Genomic DNA, 18,988 nt, shown 5'->3' on the forward strand with positions numbered 1-18,988 from the left:
TGCAATTAGCCCTATAATATATCCCTTTTTGAATTGTCATTGTAGTGACTCGAGTTAGGAAACGATTTTTTGAAGGGAGAGACTCGCACAAAAAAAAAAAAAAAAAGAATAATTGTTTTAAATGTAACCTCTAGTTGACATAAAAGCTATCAACTATTCGTACAGTAATATCCATAAAACCTTTGCTTGACGGGAAAGTTACCATTTAAAATAAATTTTTTACATTTAATTAAAGTACTTACCTTGGTTTAATGGTTAATATTGAGACTCAATAACTTTCCAGTCTCCCTTCTCCCTTCCTACTTTTTAAATTCCACTCTTTCCAGTGTACTAAGGGGGAAAAAAAAAACTAAAGTACTAACCATAAATTTAAAGGGGAAAAGGATGGGGAAAATAAGCATATAGCGTAATATTATGTACAATATATATACACACACACTATATAATCCTCTTAGCACTTACACTTTTGCATTCTTAAAGACGCTAGAACTCGAGCACTTGAGCTTGTGTGTACGTACATGAGTAACATTCAAATATACATCCGAAAATGTTGTGATATAACAAGTGGAAAAGTAGCCCGGATCGCATGCTTGGGGGTCCATATATCTCAATAATTTGACCTTGTGGAATCTATTCTATTACTTGCTGAAGCATATCTAAAGGATCTATACCTCGTGTGTCCATGAATTTGTATGTATACGTATTATTACAATACACCATCGTGATCATGATGATCGTTGAATTAACCTTTTGTCAAGCTCAGCTAGCTCTATACATGCAGTAGTGGGACACATATATGCGTACTGTTGTTTGTTCTTTTATTTTAGGTGGAGAGGTTAGAATTCTGAAACAAGAAGATGGAAAGAAATTGAATGGCCACAAATGTGACAAGAGTCTTAACCAATTGGATATTCCCACAAATATCCCATTCACTGGATGTTTCTGCTCTCTTTTTGCCTTTCCCCTATATGTTATGTACGCTACATTTATATATGGTTCCAAGTGAATTTGATGCCTTTGTTCTTGATGTTGCCTTCCCAAATCCCCATGTCCATTCATCACTTACCTTTCTCTTGATCATATATATATATATATACACACAATTCTCTGTTCTCCCCAAAAAGAAAATGGTCTTAATTGGAGGCTTTTCCCTTTCTCCTTTCCACGATTCTTTTCTTGGTTTATGTTGCATTCTCGCGTGAAAACGCTAAATTTGTCTTCAAGAATCCTAGTCAGCCGAAATGATTGTTCCCCGATGTTTGATTCTTGCGGGAATCTGATACCAGGAAAATGTTTTTAGTTTATTCGATCTCTGGAGTTGAAAAGTTTTCTTCTAGCAGTTGTCAGGACCTTTTTCTAGCAGTAAGTCATGTTGCTAACGCTGATCAATTTTTGTTGTCAATAAATAATGCTAATTAATACTACTACTTTGTTTTCCTTTGTGATGCCATGCAACATTGCGCAGGTTAGTTCATGTGGCCAAGACTCCAAATAATGAGAAAGATGTTCTTCTTCGGTTCGGGGTGTATCCATTTCTTTCAAACAATAATATTTCGAGCATATATATGAATGTGAAGTTCCCAGTTTTGTGGACTCAAAATGCAAATTAAGGTCACATTGCGAAAGCACAATAAATTCATGCAAGAAGCTCTTTTTCAGTTTTGGGTACGATCAATATAATGAAGACGTACGGTACCTCTCCTCTGCGATCGAGTAGCAAAATGGAAAAACAAAAGGAGAATAATTAAGCATATGAATAATCCAAGGAGGCGACACATAATTAAGTAGTATAAACCACATAATTAAACATGACTCAATAAGAAAAGGAGAAGACACCCAACCCGATAAATACATTCAAGTGAATGTTGATAGGGGTTCCTTCCAAGTTCATATATATAATACACTGCGTGTAAATGAGAATGAAAGCTTACGAAACCAATCGAAACCAAAGCCTCCACCCCTCCGTCCTTTGTAGCTAGCTGCTATAATAATAATAGCCAGCCTGCTCGTTTTTATTTTTTGGGTTGTAGAGATACTTCTAGTTAGTTTGTATTGGGTATAGTATCTCAGATTAAAATAAATAAACAAATATAATCTCGCATGCCTTTAAAAGGCCAGCCGCTTCTTCTTCCATTCTAACTCGGTTTCGAACCAATATTCTTCCAGAAAAAAGAAAACCAAACGCATCATACTACAGTTGGTTTCATTTATCCATATTCTGCACAAAATTAAAGCATGCTTAGATCATCTATGCACATACGGTTTTGTGTACATGTGATGCAAGTTTAATAATTGGAGGTTTTGTTTCTTTACTTCACTCCCACTCTCTCTCTACACACAAGCTCCCCATTTGTACATCACTTTTGTATAAGAAACAAAGCAGAAAGTAGAAGAAATTCAGACAGAGAAATGGCCGGAAATGAATGGCTAAACGGGTATTTGGAGGCGATATTGGATGCGGGAAGTGGGAGAAATAGTGATGGCTCGAGAGAGGAAGAGAAGATCAAGAATAACAAATCCACGAGTCCTAGTTTGAGGAAGAGGTTTGATGAGAAGTTGACGTTTGAGAAGTTTGAAGCTCGGAAAGAGAAGGAAGCTGGGAAGCTGTTTAGTCCCACCAAGTACTTTGTAGAAGAAGTCGTGAACAGCTTTGATGAGTCTGACCTCTACAGGACTTGGATCAAGGTCTCTCTCTCTCTCTCTCTCTCTCTCTTCTTCTTCCTCTATCACTCTCGCGCTTACCAACCAACCACACACACACACACACGCACACAGAGAAGGAAAGAAACTGACAATCCCCAGCTTCGAAGACTTCCTTGTATAGAAGTGTTTTCGAGTTTTTTATGCAGTTACTGTTGGCAGCTGCATGAGACCTGTGAAAAAGGAATATAAACAAGAAACGTAAAACGAAAGCTCAAGTCCCAAGTTAACCATGAAATTTCAACTTGAAATCATCGTGCATGCGAAGTTGAGAACAACTGAAATGAAGCTGAAAATGTAATGAAACATTTTACATAATGATAATATTCAAGAAAGGGGTCAAAGACAGAATTGGTAATCGAGAGTTGAATGAACATGGATGGATTGTGGTTGCATGCAGGTCGTGGCGACAAGGAATTCTCGCGAACGCAACAACAGGCTCGAGAATATGTGCTGGCGAATTTGGCATCTTGCCCGCAAAAAGAAACAGGTCCCTCTCCAATCTCTCACACTACTTAACAGTTAACACACAGACTACTTGGATATACACACTCTCACATATGTAATTTTCACAAGACATCCATAATCCCTGCATACGGTTCGAAGGTGACAATAAAACCATTTAGACGACTTTGCAGTTTTACCAACTAATAAAGAGATACGGCAATTCAGCAGATTAAGCCTGACAACTTTTTCTCCATGCACGATTTTGATGCCGCAGAAGAAATTGTAACAGCGCAATCGCCATTTGGGAATCCTAGTCCTTAATGGTAAAAGATAATCAACTACTGTACCATGAACAATGGCTCTGTCTAATGCACAAAAGTAGCAAATTAATCTGAGAAACAGAAAACGTGATAGCTACTATTAACAGTTTCTGACAGACAAAAGGATATCATCCCTTTTCTTCCCAGTAATGGCCTCCCCTCCATTTATCTTTTTAATATCATTTGTATATGAAATCTAGCGAAGGGCAATACAAGAACTCATAATTGGTAACACTTCTGCTCAAGACTAGATTGTCAGACTTACATATTACCTGCAGATAGCTTGGGATGATGCACAGAAACTAGTAAAACGTAGACTCGAGCGTGAAAAAGGTCGAAGTGATGCAGCTGATGACCTCTCAGAAATTTCCGAAGGTGAGAAGGAGAAAGGCGATTTAGCTCAAACAGATTTCCCTACTCGCATTTCAAGGATCAACTCTGATACTCAGATATGGTCAGAGGAAGATAAATCACGACAACTGTACATCGTATTGATTAGGTATTTTTGTTCTCTGATTCCATATATTGATGCAAGCGGAAAAGGCCAAACAAGAAATTGTTCACAGAAAGCATTGATAAGTAACAGAATAAGCACAACACCTGTTGCTATTTTCACGCCTCTCTTGACAACCAAAATTAACAAAATTCTCAAACTGGACAGAACTTGGAGTAATTTATCAGCTGAGTTTCATGCACTGTTGACTGTTTACTATGCAGTCTGCATGGGTTGGTGCGTGGAGAAAACATGGAACTTGGCCGAGATTCTGACACTGGCGGTCAGGTAGTAAACGTTTAACAATTTCCTTTGCTACACGCAAGTTTAAAATCAGTCTTCATCTTCATTCTCCACTGCTGAAATTGAACAATAGGGAATGGAGGAAATGATAACATGTATACTAAAGACTCAACAATATCAAGGCCTTAAGATCTAATGAGAAGCAGACCTGAGAGACTGTAAACCACTTTAGTCAATGATTCCAGAGCAAGTTTCCATGCACGGCACACTAATTGTTCTTACTAACGCATCTGATATGTGAATTTTATGAAAATACTCAGGTGAAATATGTCGTGGAACTTGCCCGAGCACTTGCAAATACAAAAGGAATATATCGAGTAGATCTCCTGACTCGACAAATCACATCCCCAGAAGTTGACTCCAGCTACGGAGAGCCAATTGAGATGCTATCATGCCCGTCTGATGGTTTTGGTAGCTGTGGTGCCTACATAGTCCGAATCCCCTGTGGACCTCGTGAAAAGTAATACACATTATCTTCGTCTGAAATAGAACACACATATTTTTGCCTTCTTATGCTAATTAAAATTATCTCACAAATTGTTACAGTTAGCATTCACCCTTGCTGCTGCACTGCTGCATCATCCTTTTACACTCCAATCCTGTTAAGATATTCCAAAATTGGCAAATTGATTGTATTCCCTTTGCATTGTACCACAGATACATTCTAAAAGAATCACTCTGGCCTTACATACCTGAATTTGTAGACGGAGCATTGGGCCACATTGTCAACATGGCAAGAGCTATTGGCGACCAGGTAAATGCTGGAAAACCAACATGGCCTTATGTGATCCACGGCCACTATGCCGATGCAGGAGAGGTAGCTGCACGATTGTCTGGAGCTTTGAATGTGCCGATGGTATTAACAGGTCATTCTTTGGGTAGGAACAAGTTTGAACAATTACTCAAGCAAGGAAGACTCTCCAGGGAGGACATTAATACCACCTACAAGATCATGAGGAGAATTGAAGCTGAAGAGTTGGGGCTGGATGCTGCAGATATGGTGGTGACTAGCACAAGACAAGAAATTGAAGAGCAGTGGGGTTTGTATGATGGGTTTGACATCCAGTTGGAGAGGAAACTAAGGGTTCGTAGACGTAGAGGAGTTAGCTGTCTGGGACGATATATGCCGAGAATGGTGGTAAGTCAAATCTCTAATTGCTATTGTTTGTTTATTTGACTCAAATGTTGAGTTCTTGCTAACAATGAAATGAACAAGTTCAGAACATCTAAAAGTCACACTTATCTCAAAATGCAACAGCATTCTACAGTTTGCCAAAGTTTTTTAGCACAGCTGGCAGTCCTTGTCTTTTTTAGAGACACTAGTCTATTTTTTTAAGATTTCTGTAGTCAACATAAGTAGAAATCTCATAGCATTACAAACAGTAGCTCTGGATTTCAACTGTCGCATGTTCTTATCCCTATGCAGCATTAATCAGTTTGAGAACATGAGTTGAAGAATATATAAACTACATTAATATCTGATGAACCACTTTTTAAGGTAAGCATCCATTATGCATTGCAGTCCTAGAAGAATATTCAGTTAGATCACATTGTCTGAAACATGTATACCTGCATCATCTTCGCAACCAATTTTCTTTGGCATTGCGTCTCCCTTTTGGCACACCTGTTACTAGTGAAAAGCTTGTTTCTTGATCATTATGTGGAAATAGGTAATACCACCAGGCATGGATTTCAGCAGTGTTACGACTCCAGATTCATTAGACAGTGATGGAGATCTGAATTCATTGATTGGACCTGACAGAACTCAGAAAAAACCTATGCCTCCTATTTGGTCTGAGGTTAGACACTCCTCTCTTTTGCACTGTAAACATATTGGAAAAGATTCTCTTTTGTATGACAGATTTCCTTTCATATAAATCTTGTTGGACCGAGTTCAGATTACACCAATAATGAAACTTAAAATCCTTAACATCTCTAAATTTTTTATCTAATGTGATGTTTTGACTTCCCTGAATCCAGGTAATGCGGTTTTTTACAAACCCTCACAAGCCCATGATACTTGCATTGTCTCGTCCAGATCCCAAGAAAAATGTTACCACCTTAGTCAAGGCTTTTGGAGAATGTCAGCCCCTACGGGAACTAGCCAATTTGGTAATCCTGCATTTTCCTCACCTGCAGCCAACATATTACTATGCTCTATCAGAGTGTATGATGATGCTAATATGACTTCCACAATGTCATTACAGACACTTATACTGGGGAACAGAGAAGATCTTGATGAAATGTCCAACAGCAGCTCAGTTGTCCTAACAGCAGTACTTAAGCTCATCGATAAGTATGATTTGTATGGTCACGTGGCATATCCAAAGCATCACAAGCAACCAGAAGTTCCTCAGATATATAGTCTGGCAGCAAAAACAAAGGTAAATCACTCACTAAATGTCAGTGAAATAAGTTAACTAACATAGTCAGGTATTAGGCCCAGTAAGCACTGTAAGGATTTAATTATCCACAGTCAAACTGCAATTATTGAGCCACTTCACTAGTTCTACTGGTCCAGCCAAAGAGTTAGTGTCTACCAACACTTGACTGTCATGAAAGCATCATCCACTTGAGAATATCTTAGAAGGGAAAGATAACAAGCCAAATTAATTTTCAACAGCCCATTGTGAACTGCTACAAGTAACACTTTCTTGACAACTAATTTCTCTTTCTGAAGGGAGTATTCATCAATCCAGCTCTTGTGGAACCATTCGGTCTGACTCTTATTGAGGTAAGTTAACACTTCCTGGTTTCTGAAATACAGTCTGCTATAATCATCCATACCTTTCAAGGCATGTTCAACCATGTGACCTTTGTAAGAAATCCGTTTTTGTTTGCAGGCAGCAGCTTATGGTTTACCTGTTGTTGCCACAAAAAATGGTGGGCCTGTAGATATTCTCAAGGTGAATTTCAACTGTACTTAGGTCTCAGGTGTAAATCCATATAACATGGACACCCAACTAGAATATATTCTCCTGCTAAATCACCGTGACTCTTAGCAAAATGAAATCTTGCCATCTGTCCTGTTCAAAGATGAACTTTAAGTTAGGTCCTTATCAACAACACCAAATGGTAACATAGAAAATACACCCTGGTAGGTTTCTTTGACCAATTAGATTGATATGAGCAATGTCTTTCTTTCAGGCACTTAACAATGGCCTACTTATCGACCCCCATGACCAGAAAGCAATAGCAGATGCTCTTCTGAAGCTTGTAGCAGACAAGAACCTCTGGCTTGAATGCCGGAAAAGTGGACTAAAGAATATCCATCGCTTCTCATGGCCAGAGCACTGCCGTAATTACCTTTTCTATGTTGAGCACTGTCGCAGTCGTCATCCTACCAATCGTCTTGAGGTTGTGCCAGCAACTGAAGAACCTATGAGTGAATCTCTAAGGGGTGTTGAAGATCTTTCTTTGAAATTCTCTGTTGATGGAGAACTCAGGGTAAATGGAGAACTTGATGCAGCAGCAAGACAGCAGGATCTTATTGAAACACTAACACGAAAGGCTACTTCAAATGGCAAACCCATCATAAACTACTGTCCAGGGAGAAGAGAAGGGCTTTATGTTGTAGCGACTGATTGTTACAACAACGTGGGAATTGCTACAGAAACCTTACCTCTAGTAATCAAGAATCTAATGCAAGTTATGCATCCAAGATCAAGCCAGATAGGTTTCGTACTCTTGACAGGCTTAAATTTATCGGAGATGATAGAAGCATTTAAAAGTTCCCAGATAAGGTTAGAAGATTTTGATGCACTGGTCTGTAGCAGTGGTAGTGAAATTTATTACCCATGGAGAGATATGTTGGCAGATGAAGACTATGAAGCTCACATCGACTACAGGTGGCCTGGTGAGCATGTGAAATCTATCGTGATGAGGCTTGCCAAGCTAGAAAATGGAACTGACAATGACATTGAACCATGCAAAAGTGCATGCAACCCCCGATGCTACTCATATACAGTTAGACCAGGATCAGAGGTAAGATTCCTTAACTACTCTGTGTGAAGATGAAAGATTTACATCCCGGGTTATCACAGCAGATATAATCATTTAAATTATCATGTCACAGACTAGGAAAATTGATGAAATACGGCAGAGGTTGCGCATGAGAGGCTTTCGCTGCAACCTCGTTTATACACATGCAGCAGCCAGGTTAATTGTGCTACCACTTTTTGCATCAAGAACTCATGCACTGAGGTCAGTCCTTATCGTTCTGGTACTATACTTGTTCACAGATAGAAACTAATAAATACAGATGAAACTAAAGAAGAAGAAGAAGAATCCTAATTGCATTGTTGCCATGTCAATACAGGTACCTATCAGTTAGGTGGGGCATTGATATGTCAAAAATGTTTGTGTTTCTTGGGGAAAGAGGGGACACAGATTATGAGGATCTGCTTGTAGGCCTCCACAAGACTGTGATCCTGAAAGGTTCAGTGGAGTATGGCAGTGAGATGCTTCTACAGACCGAAGATAGTTTCAGAAGGGATGATGCAGTGCCCCAGGAGAGCGCCAACATATTCAGAGCAGAGGGATATGAAATCCCTGATATCTCCAAAGCTCTGGAGACATTGAAATGACTTCAAAATTGAACATTTTCTAAGTTTTATTACTTTAACCTTTTATTTTTTAGGGGTTGGGGGTTTGGGGGTTTGCCATGGCTAGTTTATGTCTGTGGCAATACTTTGTTAGATAAACAAATAACACGTGTAGTTTGTCGTATAAGAAAGCTGTATCTCATCATCAAATCAAGCACTTCATATGCTTAATGAATCCATTGAGTACCCTTACACGTAATTGATATCAGTAGAATATCCAAGACAAACGAATGTGCTCTAACTCAATTATGCACCTACGGGTCAAAAGCAGTGACAGCATGCAAAATAAATCATAAAAATTACTTCTCAGTGAAAGCATATGTGATGATTTTTTCCTCATTGACTGATCAACTCTTAACCGTTGCAAATGTAAAAGTAATGACTCATGATTAAATAGCAATACATCGTACTTATTCAAATAGTAATTCATAAAGTAGTAAAAACCAAACAGACACTAGAAAAAGAAATTGCTGTTGTCATCTGATCAATGTATGGCAACTTCATCATGGTATGTCCTGCTGCTATTCGTAAACAATTTGCAGCTTTTTATTCACAACATGTTCAATGACTATGGAAGAAAGAGCATTTGATAAGTTTGTAGCCAGCATTTTTTCTAAGCCTCTCCATAAGCACCCAGTTCTACCCTGTATTCTTCTCCACAAGAACACTTAACAGGATGTGAAATTTCCTGGATAACAGAATAAAAAAATTGATGCTCAGTGCATTGCACTAGAGAAAATATGTCTAGCCATTCTACAATGCAAGTGATTATTATACAACATGCACCAATTTTAACAGATTACTTAATTTAGGAGGTTAGCAACATTCCTGAATTAACTCAAGGGCTAGCAGATATAACAGTGAACTGTAACTCTAAAACCCATTGCGAATAGTTGCCGAATTCTTTCTACCTTTAAGGTCATTATCTGAAGTTGCAGAGCCTGTAAAAACTCGGCTTCCCCAGATTTGTCTGATAAAAGCACTTGAAGTTCCTCATCCAACAATTCACTATCCATTTCCCGAAGTTCTGGCTGAAATTACACATCCACCATTGAAACCTTTAACAGCTATTGTTAGACAGCCTATAGACACTCAATATATAATCACAAGGTCAAATATTGTTCCCAATATGGTACTTTCCGCAGCTTTACACAGCTGCATTATGAAACTACTAATCTGTGAACAGAATTTGTCAAGACAGGAATCCATTTTCAGAAAGAAATAACAGAAAACAATAATTTCCAGAAATGAGCTATTTGGACCACAAGATCTTTTAGAAGCTGTTGGAATCAATTTAATGCATATTACGTGCTAAAAAAAAATTAGTCGAGAAAAAGTTACAGAGAATGCATAGTGACTCACCTTATATTCATTTAACTTCCCCTTTACTAGCTCCATAGCATGCTTTATCTGCAGCACAATAGCTTACATTTGAATCGCTGAATTTAATATAAAATACAGTAAGGATAATCTAATCATTATATGCTAGTCACAATCCAACACCTTATGTAAGAACTGTAAGTCTGTCAACATAGTTATGGTTTTCTCCTTAAAATGGGAGCAGGGATAATTCATTTCAATATTGCAGTGTCTGGAAAATAATCAATTTTCTGAATGTGCAAATGGACTACCATGTAGAAGCAAAAATAAATCAGTAAGCTTAGTCAGAACTTTGTCCATGATAAATGATAAAGTTAATCTTGGATTAATTGTCAAAACATTTGTTGGTTACATTTAAGCAAATCTTCTTTGTTTTTGGGAGGGGGTTTGTGGGTTGACTCTGCTTGATACTTATTCAACAATGTATTTAGGGTAAAATATCTTGTAAGAGTCAACAGACACATCATGGAAGGATTATAATCCACTTTCAGTACCAAAAGGATAAAGGTAAAGACAGCAAGAAAATAAAACAACAGGAAGAATTGTAGCAGACATACAAAGACAGACATCTCTACATAAACCGGTTCCACAACAAAAAGGTAACCACTAAACTAGTAAGAGTGAGTAATAAAATGACATAGAATGATACAAAATAGGACAATTTTTATTTTCTTTTTGGGAGAATAAGGAATATGGCAAGGAGAAGAAACAAAATTCAAAAGGAGGGCACAAGTTTGAGCAAGATGGGGAATTAAGTACCATTTCCATAATTAAATAGCAATAAATTAAATGCTAAATTACCACAGTACCCCTTCCTTCTTTTCCTTTTGTTACCTTCCCAACTAATTTCCCAACGAACTAATTTTTCAACACCAAGCAGATGTGAATGGCAGGGTGGCTTTCAACCGCTACCACTACCTACTGCCAACTTTCTGATGGTAAAAATTCTTGAAATTTACTCTCTCCACTCGAATTTTCAATAGGATGTGATTCCAGTATTCAATTTAACCAAAAGTGGATAATTTCCCTCAAATGGCGAATTATCAGCAGCTCTGATAATTTTTTTATTACATTCAAATCAAGTTCAAGTCATAGAAATCTGTATGACGGTACTGTTATCTAGTCTAGGCTTCTATCAATTTCCTTTTTCATCTCTAAATTGAGAGTTTACTAATCCCGTTTCCTCAAAATCCTAATCTTTTGGGTTCCAAAAGATACCTAACCCTGAAGGAAATCAATTAGTTTCACCCATGTCGACCTTGAGTAGATTTTATGCCGAGAGTAGTTGCTGAGATTGGATGCGGGGAGTAGTTTCAGTGACAACGTATTTGGCAGCGTGAGAAGTGCCGCTCTCATATCATGTACACATACAGGTAGGCCAGCAAAGAATCTGGAAGCAAAGAACATGTGTGTCCTTATGCTATTTAACACTTTTGATAGGCTCGGCTACAATGAAATGAGCAAGTGCATGAGGTTCCTCCATCTGATTTGATTAAGTGCTTGTGGTCCTTGTATTAAGCGGAAGAAGGCATCTGTGTTCTGATGATTTAGTTTGTGACTGTGAAATTGGTGGAGAGAGGGGAAGGACTTATGGATAATATCATAGATCATGTAATATTTTTAGATTAAATAAAATGTATTCAACTCCCCAATCTTGAATTTATCTAAACACCTGCCCTACTTATGAATTTTAAATCCTTCTCTAACCATATTCCCAATTCTCCCTTTTCTTTTTAAGCATAATACTCCATAGATGAAACAAATTTATAACAAAGCTAAAAGAACTAGTTACAGCCTTACTTGTATCCAAAATTTCATATATTCACCTTGCTATTCTCCAAAACAAGATTGTATTTCATCTGCACCACCTGGTCTAACTCAGCTTTTGCAGCATCAAACTTCATCAGTAGGCTTTTCATTATGTTTCCCTGAGACTCTGAAGATCACCGAGCTCTTATTATTGCACATAAGAAGAAATTTTACATCGTCCAGGGTAGACATGGTATTTGTGTAGTGCTTCAAGTAAGATTAAGTTCAAGAAGGTGAAACATAAGACCTTGGCTATCCAAAAGTAATTGAAGAAGAAGTTCCATGAAAGAATATTTTTTGTACCAGTACTCTTTTCTTTTTCATATTATTTTCATGCTTGACTGAACCAATCCTTTCGACTGCATTCTACTTGATGAAAAATATGTGCATATCAAAGTGTCAAAGCAAATTCATGTTGCTTCCGCAACAATTCTGTCAATCTAGCAGTGTATAATTCAGCTGGGGGTACCAGATGTTTAGTCTCTATTGTGCTACAAACATATTCACCTCTCAATGTAAATTATCTCTTCTACATTTTCTATGTTCACCAGGATCATATATTCATCATTAAGGATTGCCTCTTAATAACCAATTCAACGAATTCCAAGATATATCTGCTTCTAATATATTGAAGTGGGCATGTCTCAGTGATATGTATTCTTACTTTAGATGATAATTCTCTAAGGTAGACCATTTTGATCTGCAAAAGAAAACATTCTGTATCCATCTAGTGCATATGTAAAGAAAGAGAACATGATATTAAAACTTACACACCATCCATTAGTCTTACCTTCAGTCTCACAAATTTCCCGGGTGATGTTATTTCCCACCTGTGTATTTAAGTTATTAATGATGTAAGAAGGGCCTGATCCGAAAAGGAATAATGATAATATAGGACAAAAGTGCAGTGCAAATGACATTGAAGTTGTTTGAGAAGACTAGCTAATGCATCTTTCACAAGACATGAGTAGAGAAGAGCACAAATTAATTCAAAATAAACCTTCTGAAACAAAAACCAACATATACTTGTTTTTCCTGGCAAGTAAAATATCACTTAAGACCACCAAATCAAAAGGCCTCAATCAAAACCTTGAAGGATCAATTATTGATAAGCATGTAAGGATCAATCATTGATAGAAATTTATATTTTAGAGATTCATAGAAATTATTAAGAGAATCATAAAATTATTTTATAGAAGCTTGCACTTTAGTGAATTAGATTCCTCTATACAGGATCTTACATTGACAGGAATTGCACAGTTCTGTTACCTAAAGCCTGGGTGCTGAGAAACAATGTGGAAATCCAACATCAGGCTTTATTTTGACGGCGGCTATCCTCAGATTTGGACAAATAACTACCTTTTCTAGCTCCAAATTTTCAACAATGGGCAAAGACATGGCAAAATGTAATCAACAAGGAGAAACTCCTGAATTGAAATAAGCAAGCTGACTTCCTTTTTAAAAATGCTCTAGTTACTAGAATGTCTTTGACTGTAAAGTCCAAATTGTCACCAATGCACCCAGTTGAAAGTCCATTTTAAGGTCAATGAAATGTTAAACTTTCAATATTTGCTTTAGAGTATCACTTTACACATAGAATCAGTCTGCCCATGAGTGAGCTTTGCAAACCATTAAAATTGTTATATGCGTGCATCTGCACAAAGTGTCTGTTGTTCCATCCATTTGATTGTCTTCCTTTTACTTTTAGACGTCCCAAAGCATTAGCTGATTCATAAAGCAGGAAGAGATGGTCCAGAGATATCGTGGCCTTCACATCTAGGGACTTTTACTTCTATAAGAATGTCGTCCTGTTAGTGACAATTCAGAGGCATGCAGCTAATCATGTCTTGCTCCATTTCATTCAAGTTTCATTCAGCTGACACACATCCTTGAAAAGTAAAAACGGACCCGAAATGGGCTACAGGTGACAACTAACAACAAGATGAATGAGTTCCAGAAATTACCAAACCATTCTCTGTATCAAGAAAGCTGCACTCGTTAGCAATTATCCAGCCCTATATAGGAAAAGTATTCAATCAGGGATCAGAATAATAAATACAGCATGCCAACTCTGGATGACATAGTAGAGGTGTCAAACCTGTTGATCTTTGAGTTCTGTAATAATATCACCAGCAACCTTTGTGTAATATGAGCTGTCATGAAAACTAAATTCATTCAAAATCACGTTTCCTTTGTACACTATGATCTGTTATCATAACCAAATTGATCTAGAACTTTATAAAATTAACCACCCACGCTTTATAAAAAAGAACTCTTTAAAATTACCTTTTCTCAAGCAATTTTGTTGACTGGGTGACTCTTTCATGTTGCATCAGGTCCAGTGTCTGTAAAAAGCACCATGATGCTATCAAAAGGATATAATAATTAAATTTGCTCAAATACCTTATATTGGAGATTGGTTGTTTTATTCTGTATATAATAACTTTTAATGTCTAGGCTGACAAGGTAATTATTTGGTGATTATCTAGAAATAGTCTTAGGAAAAGGCAAGGTTCCTCTAGTCTGTGTAGTATCTGATCAGGAATAAGACATGCTTTCATGTGAGAGAAAAGTTAGTTAGTTAATGGAATAATTCTACTCTGTATCTTCAAACTACTATTTTTGTGTTGCATCCAAGGTACTAGCACTAAAATTTGCTCTTAAGGTTATAATGGCAATAAATTTGATTTAATCTCAACTACCTGGTCAAATCAGGAATATGCAAAGCCAGATTGTCATGTGCAGTAATATAAACAAAACTACAGAAATTGTCCCACATAAACAAAATAATTAGGTACAACCTATTTGCTTAAACATTAGTCATCTGTTTCGAATTGGCCTCAAAGTTGAACAGTAAAATACTTTGGGGCAAAACAAACTCTTCAAATTCCTAGCTCAATCTTTTACTTAATACTACTACAAGCACAACTTGACAATTTATCTTCCGTCACCCATTGTGTTGTCTATCATGACAAAATCAATTCCTTCTAAAGTGAAGAGAAGTGACCAAGTAGATCCATCCTCATAACTTTCCCCACCTTTTTGCTAGCCTCTTCTTTCTAATTAACAGTTTCTGCCTACAACATATGATAGAATAAGAAACACTACCTATTCAAAGGTATCATTATAAAGGACACAGCCATATTCTTCACAGTGAACTTCACTATGTACATGCATGTTGCGTGCAAGGATATAGTATCCGGACTTTTGACTGCATCTAACAGGTTGATTTTAAGGGCAGGTATATCACTAGTCATAGGAGTAAGCATTTTCCAGAAAACAAATATAATGGCATAATTTTATTACTCCCAATGAATTTCCTATAAAAAAACAAGGTTTGGAAAGGGGATACACATAAAATGAAAGAACTACTAAATGATCAACCAGGCTGATATCCAAGAGACCAATTTGCTACGAAAACAGAAAATTAGCTAAGTGGTAGTTTGGAACAGAATATAGAGAAAGTGATTTTGGATCTTAAGAGGAATGAAAGGTACAAGGAATTAAAGGGTGTCAATTTAAAAACATGAAAGATCCAATTGCAATGGGGTAGCAAGGCAACGTATTACACTGCGTACTGCTATCTCCAAATCAACTAACATCATCACCATTAGTTCATCACAAAAATAGGGGTGCCAGAAAGCAGCAACATTCTCCAGCATAGAGTACTGTTTTATTTTATTCTTTAATCAGGTAGCCTGTACCCTTTTACCTTTTTTTTTTTCCTTTTTATATTTGATGGCAGGGGGTTTTTAAACAGGAGGGCTATAAGCAGATTTTAGCACCACTTCAACCTAAAAAGCTCAGCATACAAGCCACAAGAGATAACTAACCTGGTTCAGTGTAGATGAATCTAGTTCCAATGAAGTTATTTTCCTCTGCTTTTCCAGAATCTGGGAACAGATTAGTCCCTTCTCCTTCATTATGCGATCTTTTTCCTCTATAACTCGCTTTGTCTCATTTTTCACTGCATTAAGTAGTTAAAGAGTCAATTGAGAAAGAAAATATTTGTGGTGCCTTACATAACCTCCAAGATTAACAGGAACTAAAATATTATAAAATAATAGACACAGAATTTTAAGCTGGCTGTGATACTGATATAAGAATAAATTATATCCAGAACCAACTTCATTTCTACCAGAATCTGGAACAGAAACAGAAACTAGTATCTCCACAACCCGCAATGCATGTAAAGAAAATGCATAATTAGAATCACGTAGCTCCCATCAGATGCGGATACACGTTCTACTATTTAAAAAACAAAAAATCTATTGGGAAATACTGGAAGGCGTCATTCTATCTGAGTTTGAAAAAAGTAAAGTGAGCTTCACCCAGAAGTTATAGCAGAAGAGTTAGCAACACAGTTGAGAAATTTAATTAAAAAGAAGGACGCAATAAAAAATAAATTAGTAGATTTGCCTGTTCGTGTAACTTCTGAAAACCTTGAATATCTTACTTTAGACATTATACACAGTTCCATTCGAACTCAATTCACTAGCCCCTCCATGGTCTTTGGTTACGTTCTTTTTAGTGATGCTAATTTTTCCAGACTAGGACCTAAGATGTCTTTTACCAAAGTTGAAATTTACAAGTAAAAGATCATTAATGATGTAGCCATTTATATCTTTATTTTTTCTTTTTCCCTGTTTTTTGTTTTGCCATGTTTATCATGACTTGTGAGGCATCCTGGAGAAGATGAGCACTGAGCCCCATCCTATGAAACACTGAAACGAATACATGTTAGACACAACTAGAGTCAATGCAACCCAACCAATAGTAGGATTCATTACCTCAATGATAGTGTGAGCGTAACTTGAGCTGCTATAGTTTAGTATCAATAATCAATGAAGACTCAAGTAACTTCATTGTTCCCGAACAGCCTCTAGTAACAATACTATGAATAACTAATAAAAGAGACAACAAGCATTAACAGATCTTTTACTGCAATTTAAAAAAAAAAAAAAATCTTGCTGCAATACGAGCTCTTGTGTAACATAAGTACGATTTACGAATCCTAATTTTGTGGCAGTTATGCGATTTTACCCACCAGTACCACTTCAAACAGTACGAACTTGACAAAAAACTGAAAGTTGGCAAAAAAAAAAAAAAATCATCCAATATGGTTTTTTCAAAAATTTATGTGCTTCTTCTACAGAGCGAAGAGGAATACAAGGCCAGATAGAGAGAGAGAGACAGTTACCAAAATCGAGGTCTCTTTCGACATTCCGAATAGTAGTGAGGTGGATTTGCTGTTGTGCCGATAGCTTAGTCGCTTGATCTTCCACCTCTGAAATTGTTAAATCCAGAAATTACGTAACGATAACTAAAGAAGAAACATTTACGCATCCAAACTTGCAATCAACACAAAATCGCAATGAAAGTTGATTTAGCTTCATATAGTAGTCCGAAATTTGGGAATGATTGAAAATTTCTGGACGAAAGTCAGAGTAAAAAAAAAGGTTAATTAAAAAGAAAACACAGTAGGAAGAGAACCGGTCATTTGAGTGCGTAGAGTCCTCATATACTGCAAATAATCCTCCATTTTTTCGATGCCTGATACAATCGCATCCATACAACCAAAAAAATAAAGTGAGGAAAGTATGGAAGGAGTAAAAATGGAAAGTTTAATTGAGAAGTTGTTATGGATAAGAATCTGTAAGCTTTTCAATCTGGAATCAAAGACGAAATTAATCGGGCGTAAGACAGTTACCAGACAGGGATGGGTGAACTCTTGGAATTATGAAGCGAATTAAGGAAAGCACAAAGAAGGAATTCTGTAGCTCTGCAAGGCTTGCCTGCGTCTGTGTGAGAGAGAGTGAGACTGAATTTGGAGGGAAAAAAAGGGAAGAGGAATTTGGTTCCGTTGTGAGATATTGGTGCATGCTAGCGAGATACATTACTTATATAATCAACGGCCAGCATGATGATACTAGTATACCACACTACCATTAGGCATTAGCATGGGCAGATGGAGGAGCTTCTGCCTTTCCTTTTTTCCCCCCATTTTTGACACCACATTCTCCGATTTGTTAGGTGCTCGATTATACTCACAGGGTTAAACAAATTATGAAATTATGGAAAGTAAGCGGTCTCCTAATGAATTAATTAATGGAGCTCAAAGAATTCTTGTTTGAGATTGACTTAAATGTTATAGTAGTATTAGTTAGTTAGTCAATCAATTGAGAAAATTAGTGAGTAGAGACGAGACGTGTGTGAAGTACTACATTGCTATGGATTGTGTGAATGAATTTGCATCGTGCCACGAGCATTGCCAATTTGCCATAGTTATTTCGGAGATGATTTGTTCAAAATTTGGCATGAGAGATTGAGATTCTATTTCCAAATTTTGTCGAAGTAACGATAATGTTTCCATCAATGTTTTGAAAATCGGATCGGATCAATCGATTTGACCGATTGAAATGCAAATCTCAATTGGTCATGTCTCTGATCTGGTTCAATTAAAAATTCAAAGAATTAATTGAACTGATCAAGAACCGGTTGAATCGATAAAAATCGGAAGGTTCAAACAATTTTTATTAAATATTTATGTTAAAGTAAATATTTTGATATTATTCAAAATTCTTAATACTAAAATAAATAAAAAATTATTAAACCTTTGAACCGAAATCGAATCGATTGAATCGAAAGGTTTCCGATTCACTCTCCAATTCAAATTAAAAAATTGGTTTTCATAACCCAAACTCCTCCCTTTTTTTAAAAATGCTTTTTCCTCTTTGGATGCACTTCTACATGCCCAATAGCCATAGCAAGATATATGACCTTTTGATAAGAAATAATTTGCTTGGCTATGAGATACTACTATATCTAACAGTAGCATAATTTGCCAAAAAAAAAAATTGCATACTACGCATCATTTTTAATCACATTTTTATTTTACATATATCATATCAAAAAAATATTAAACTCTTAGG

General features: G+C 36.7%; 2 protein-coding genes across 6 annotated transcripts; one reads left to right on the forward strand and one right to left on the reverse strand.

The window, feature by feature from the left end:
- The first annotated feature begins 1,031 nt into the window (after nt 1–1,031).
- On the forward strand, nt 1,032–9,066 carry LOC113712728 (sucrose-phosphate synthase 4). 2 transcript variants are annotated; one of them, XM_027236269.2, is made up of 15 exons: nt 1,032–1,362; nt 1,466–2,685; nt 3,101–3,190; nt 3,746–3,966; nt 4,185–4,248; nt 4,524–4,723; nt 4,921–5,401; nt 5,934–6,062; nt 6,244–6,375; nt 6,471–6,647; nt 6,944–6,997; nt 7,107–7,169; nt 7,411–8,247; nt 8,339–8,466; nt 8,582–9,066. In XM_027236269.2, exons 2-15 carry the CDS (start codon nt 2,410–2,412, stop codon nt 8,847–8,849), a joined length of 3,120 nt encoding a protein of 1,039 aa, XP_027092070.1. In that variant the 5' UTR covers nt 1,032–1,362; nt 1,466–2,409; the 3' UTR covers nt 8,850–9,066. The 2 variants fall into 2 exon arrangements, with proteins under 2 accessions (XP_027092070.1, XP_071922983.1); XM_072066882.1 differs by lacking the exons at nt 1,032–1,362; nt 1,466–2,685; nt 3,101–3,190 and having other exon boundaries at nt 3,826–3,966; nt 4,129–4,248.
- Nucleotides 9,067–9,170: 104 nt separating this feature from the next.
- On the reverse strand, nt 9,171–18,092 carry LOC113712729 (uncharacterized). Of its 4 annotated transcripts, XM_027236270.2 has the most exons (12): nt 17,767–18,084; nt 17,550–17,609; nt 17,257–17,343; nt 15,890–16,023; nt 14,343–14,401; nt 14,155–14,209; nt 14,021–14,071; nt 12,847–12,886; nt 12,074–12,183; nt 10,230–10,277; nt 9,779–9,898; nt 9,171–9,555 (listed from the first exon to the last, which is right to left on the reverse strand). In XM_027236270.2, the coding sequence occupies exons 1-12, from the start codon at nt 17,951–17,953 to the stop codon at nt 9,481–9,483; spliced, it is 1,026 nt and encodes a 341-aa protein (XP_027092071.1). In that variant the 5' UTR covers nt 17,954–18,084; the 3' UTR covers nt 9,171–9,480. The 4 variants fall into 4 exon arrangements, with proteins under 4 accessions (XP_027092071.1, XP_027092072.1, XP_027092073.1 ...); XM_027236271.2 differs by lacking the exon at nt 9,779–9,898 and having other exon boundaries at nt 17,767–18,092; XM_027236272.2 differs by lacking the exon at nt 9,171–9,555 and having other exon boundaries at nt 9,883–9,925; nt 17,767–18,092.
- Nucleotides 18,093–18,988: the final 896 nt, after the last annotated feature.

The sequence above is a fragment of the Coffea arabica genome, chromosome 10e, assembly GCF_036785885.1.
Source record: "Coffea arabica cultivar ET-39 chromosome 10e, Coffea Arabica ET-39 HiFi, whole genome shotgun sequence".
Classification (NCBI taxonomy): domain Eukaryota; kingdom Viridiplantae; phylum Streptophyta; class Magnoliopsida; order Gentianales; family Rubiaceae; genus Coffea; species Coffea arabica.

Coding starts and splice junctions, on each gene's coding strand:
- LOC113712728 (XM_027236269.2), top strand. CDS start 2,410: ATGGCCGGAAATGAATGGCTAAACGGGTATTTGGAGGCGATATTGGAT. Junction 6,648..6,943: donor GTCTGGCAGCAAAAACAAAG/GTAAATCACTCA, acceptor CTCTTTCTGAAG/GGAGTATTCATCAATCCAGC. Junction 8,248..8,338: donor CAGTTAGACCAGGATCAGAG/GTAAGATTCCTT, acceptor ATCATGTCACAG/ACTAGGAAAATTGATGAAAT.
- LOC113712729 (XM_027236270.2), bottom strand. CDS start 17,953: ATGTATCTCGCTAGCATGCACCAATATCTCACAACGGAACCAAATTCC. Junction 14,072..14,154: donor CAGAACTCAAAGATCAACAG/GTTTGACACCTC, acceptor TTTCCTATATAG/GGCTGGATAATTGCTAACGA. Junction 12,184..12,846: donor GGAAATTTGTGAGACTGAAG/GTAAGACTAATG, acceptor GGTGATCTTCAG/AGTCTCAGGGAAACATAATG.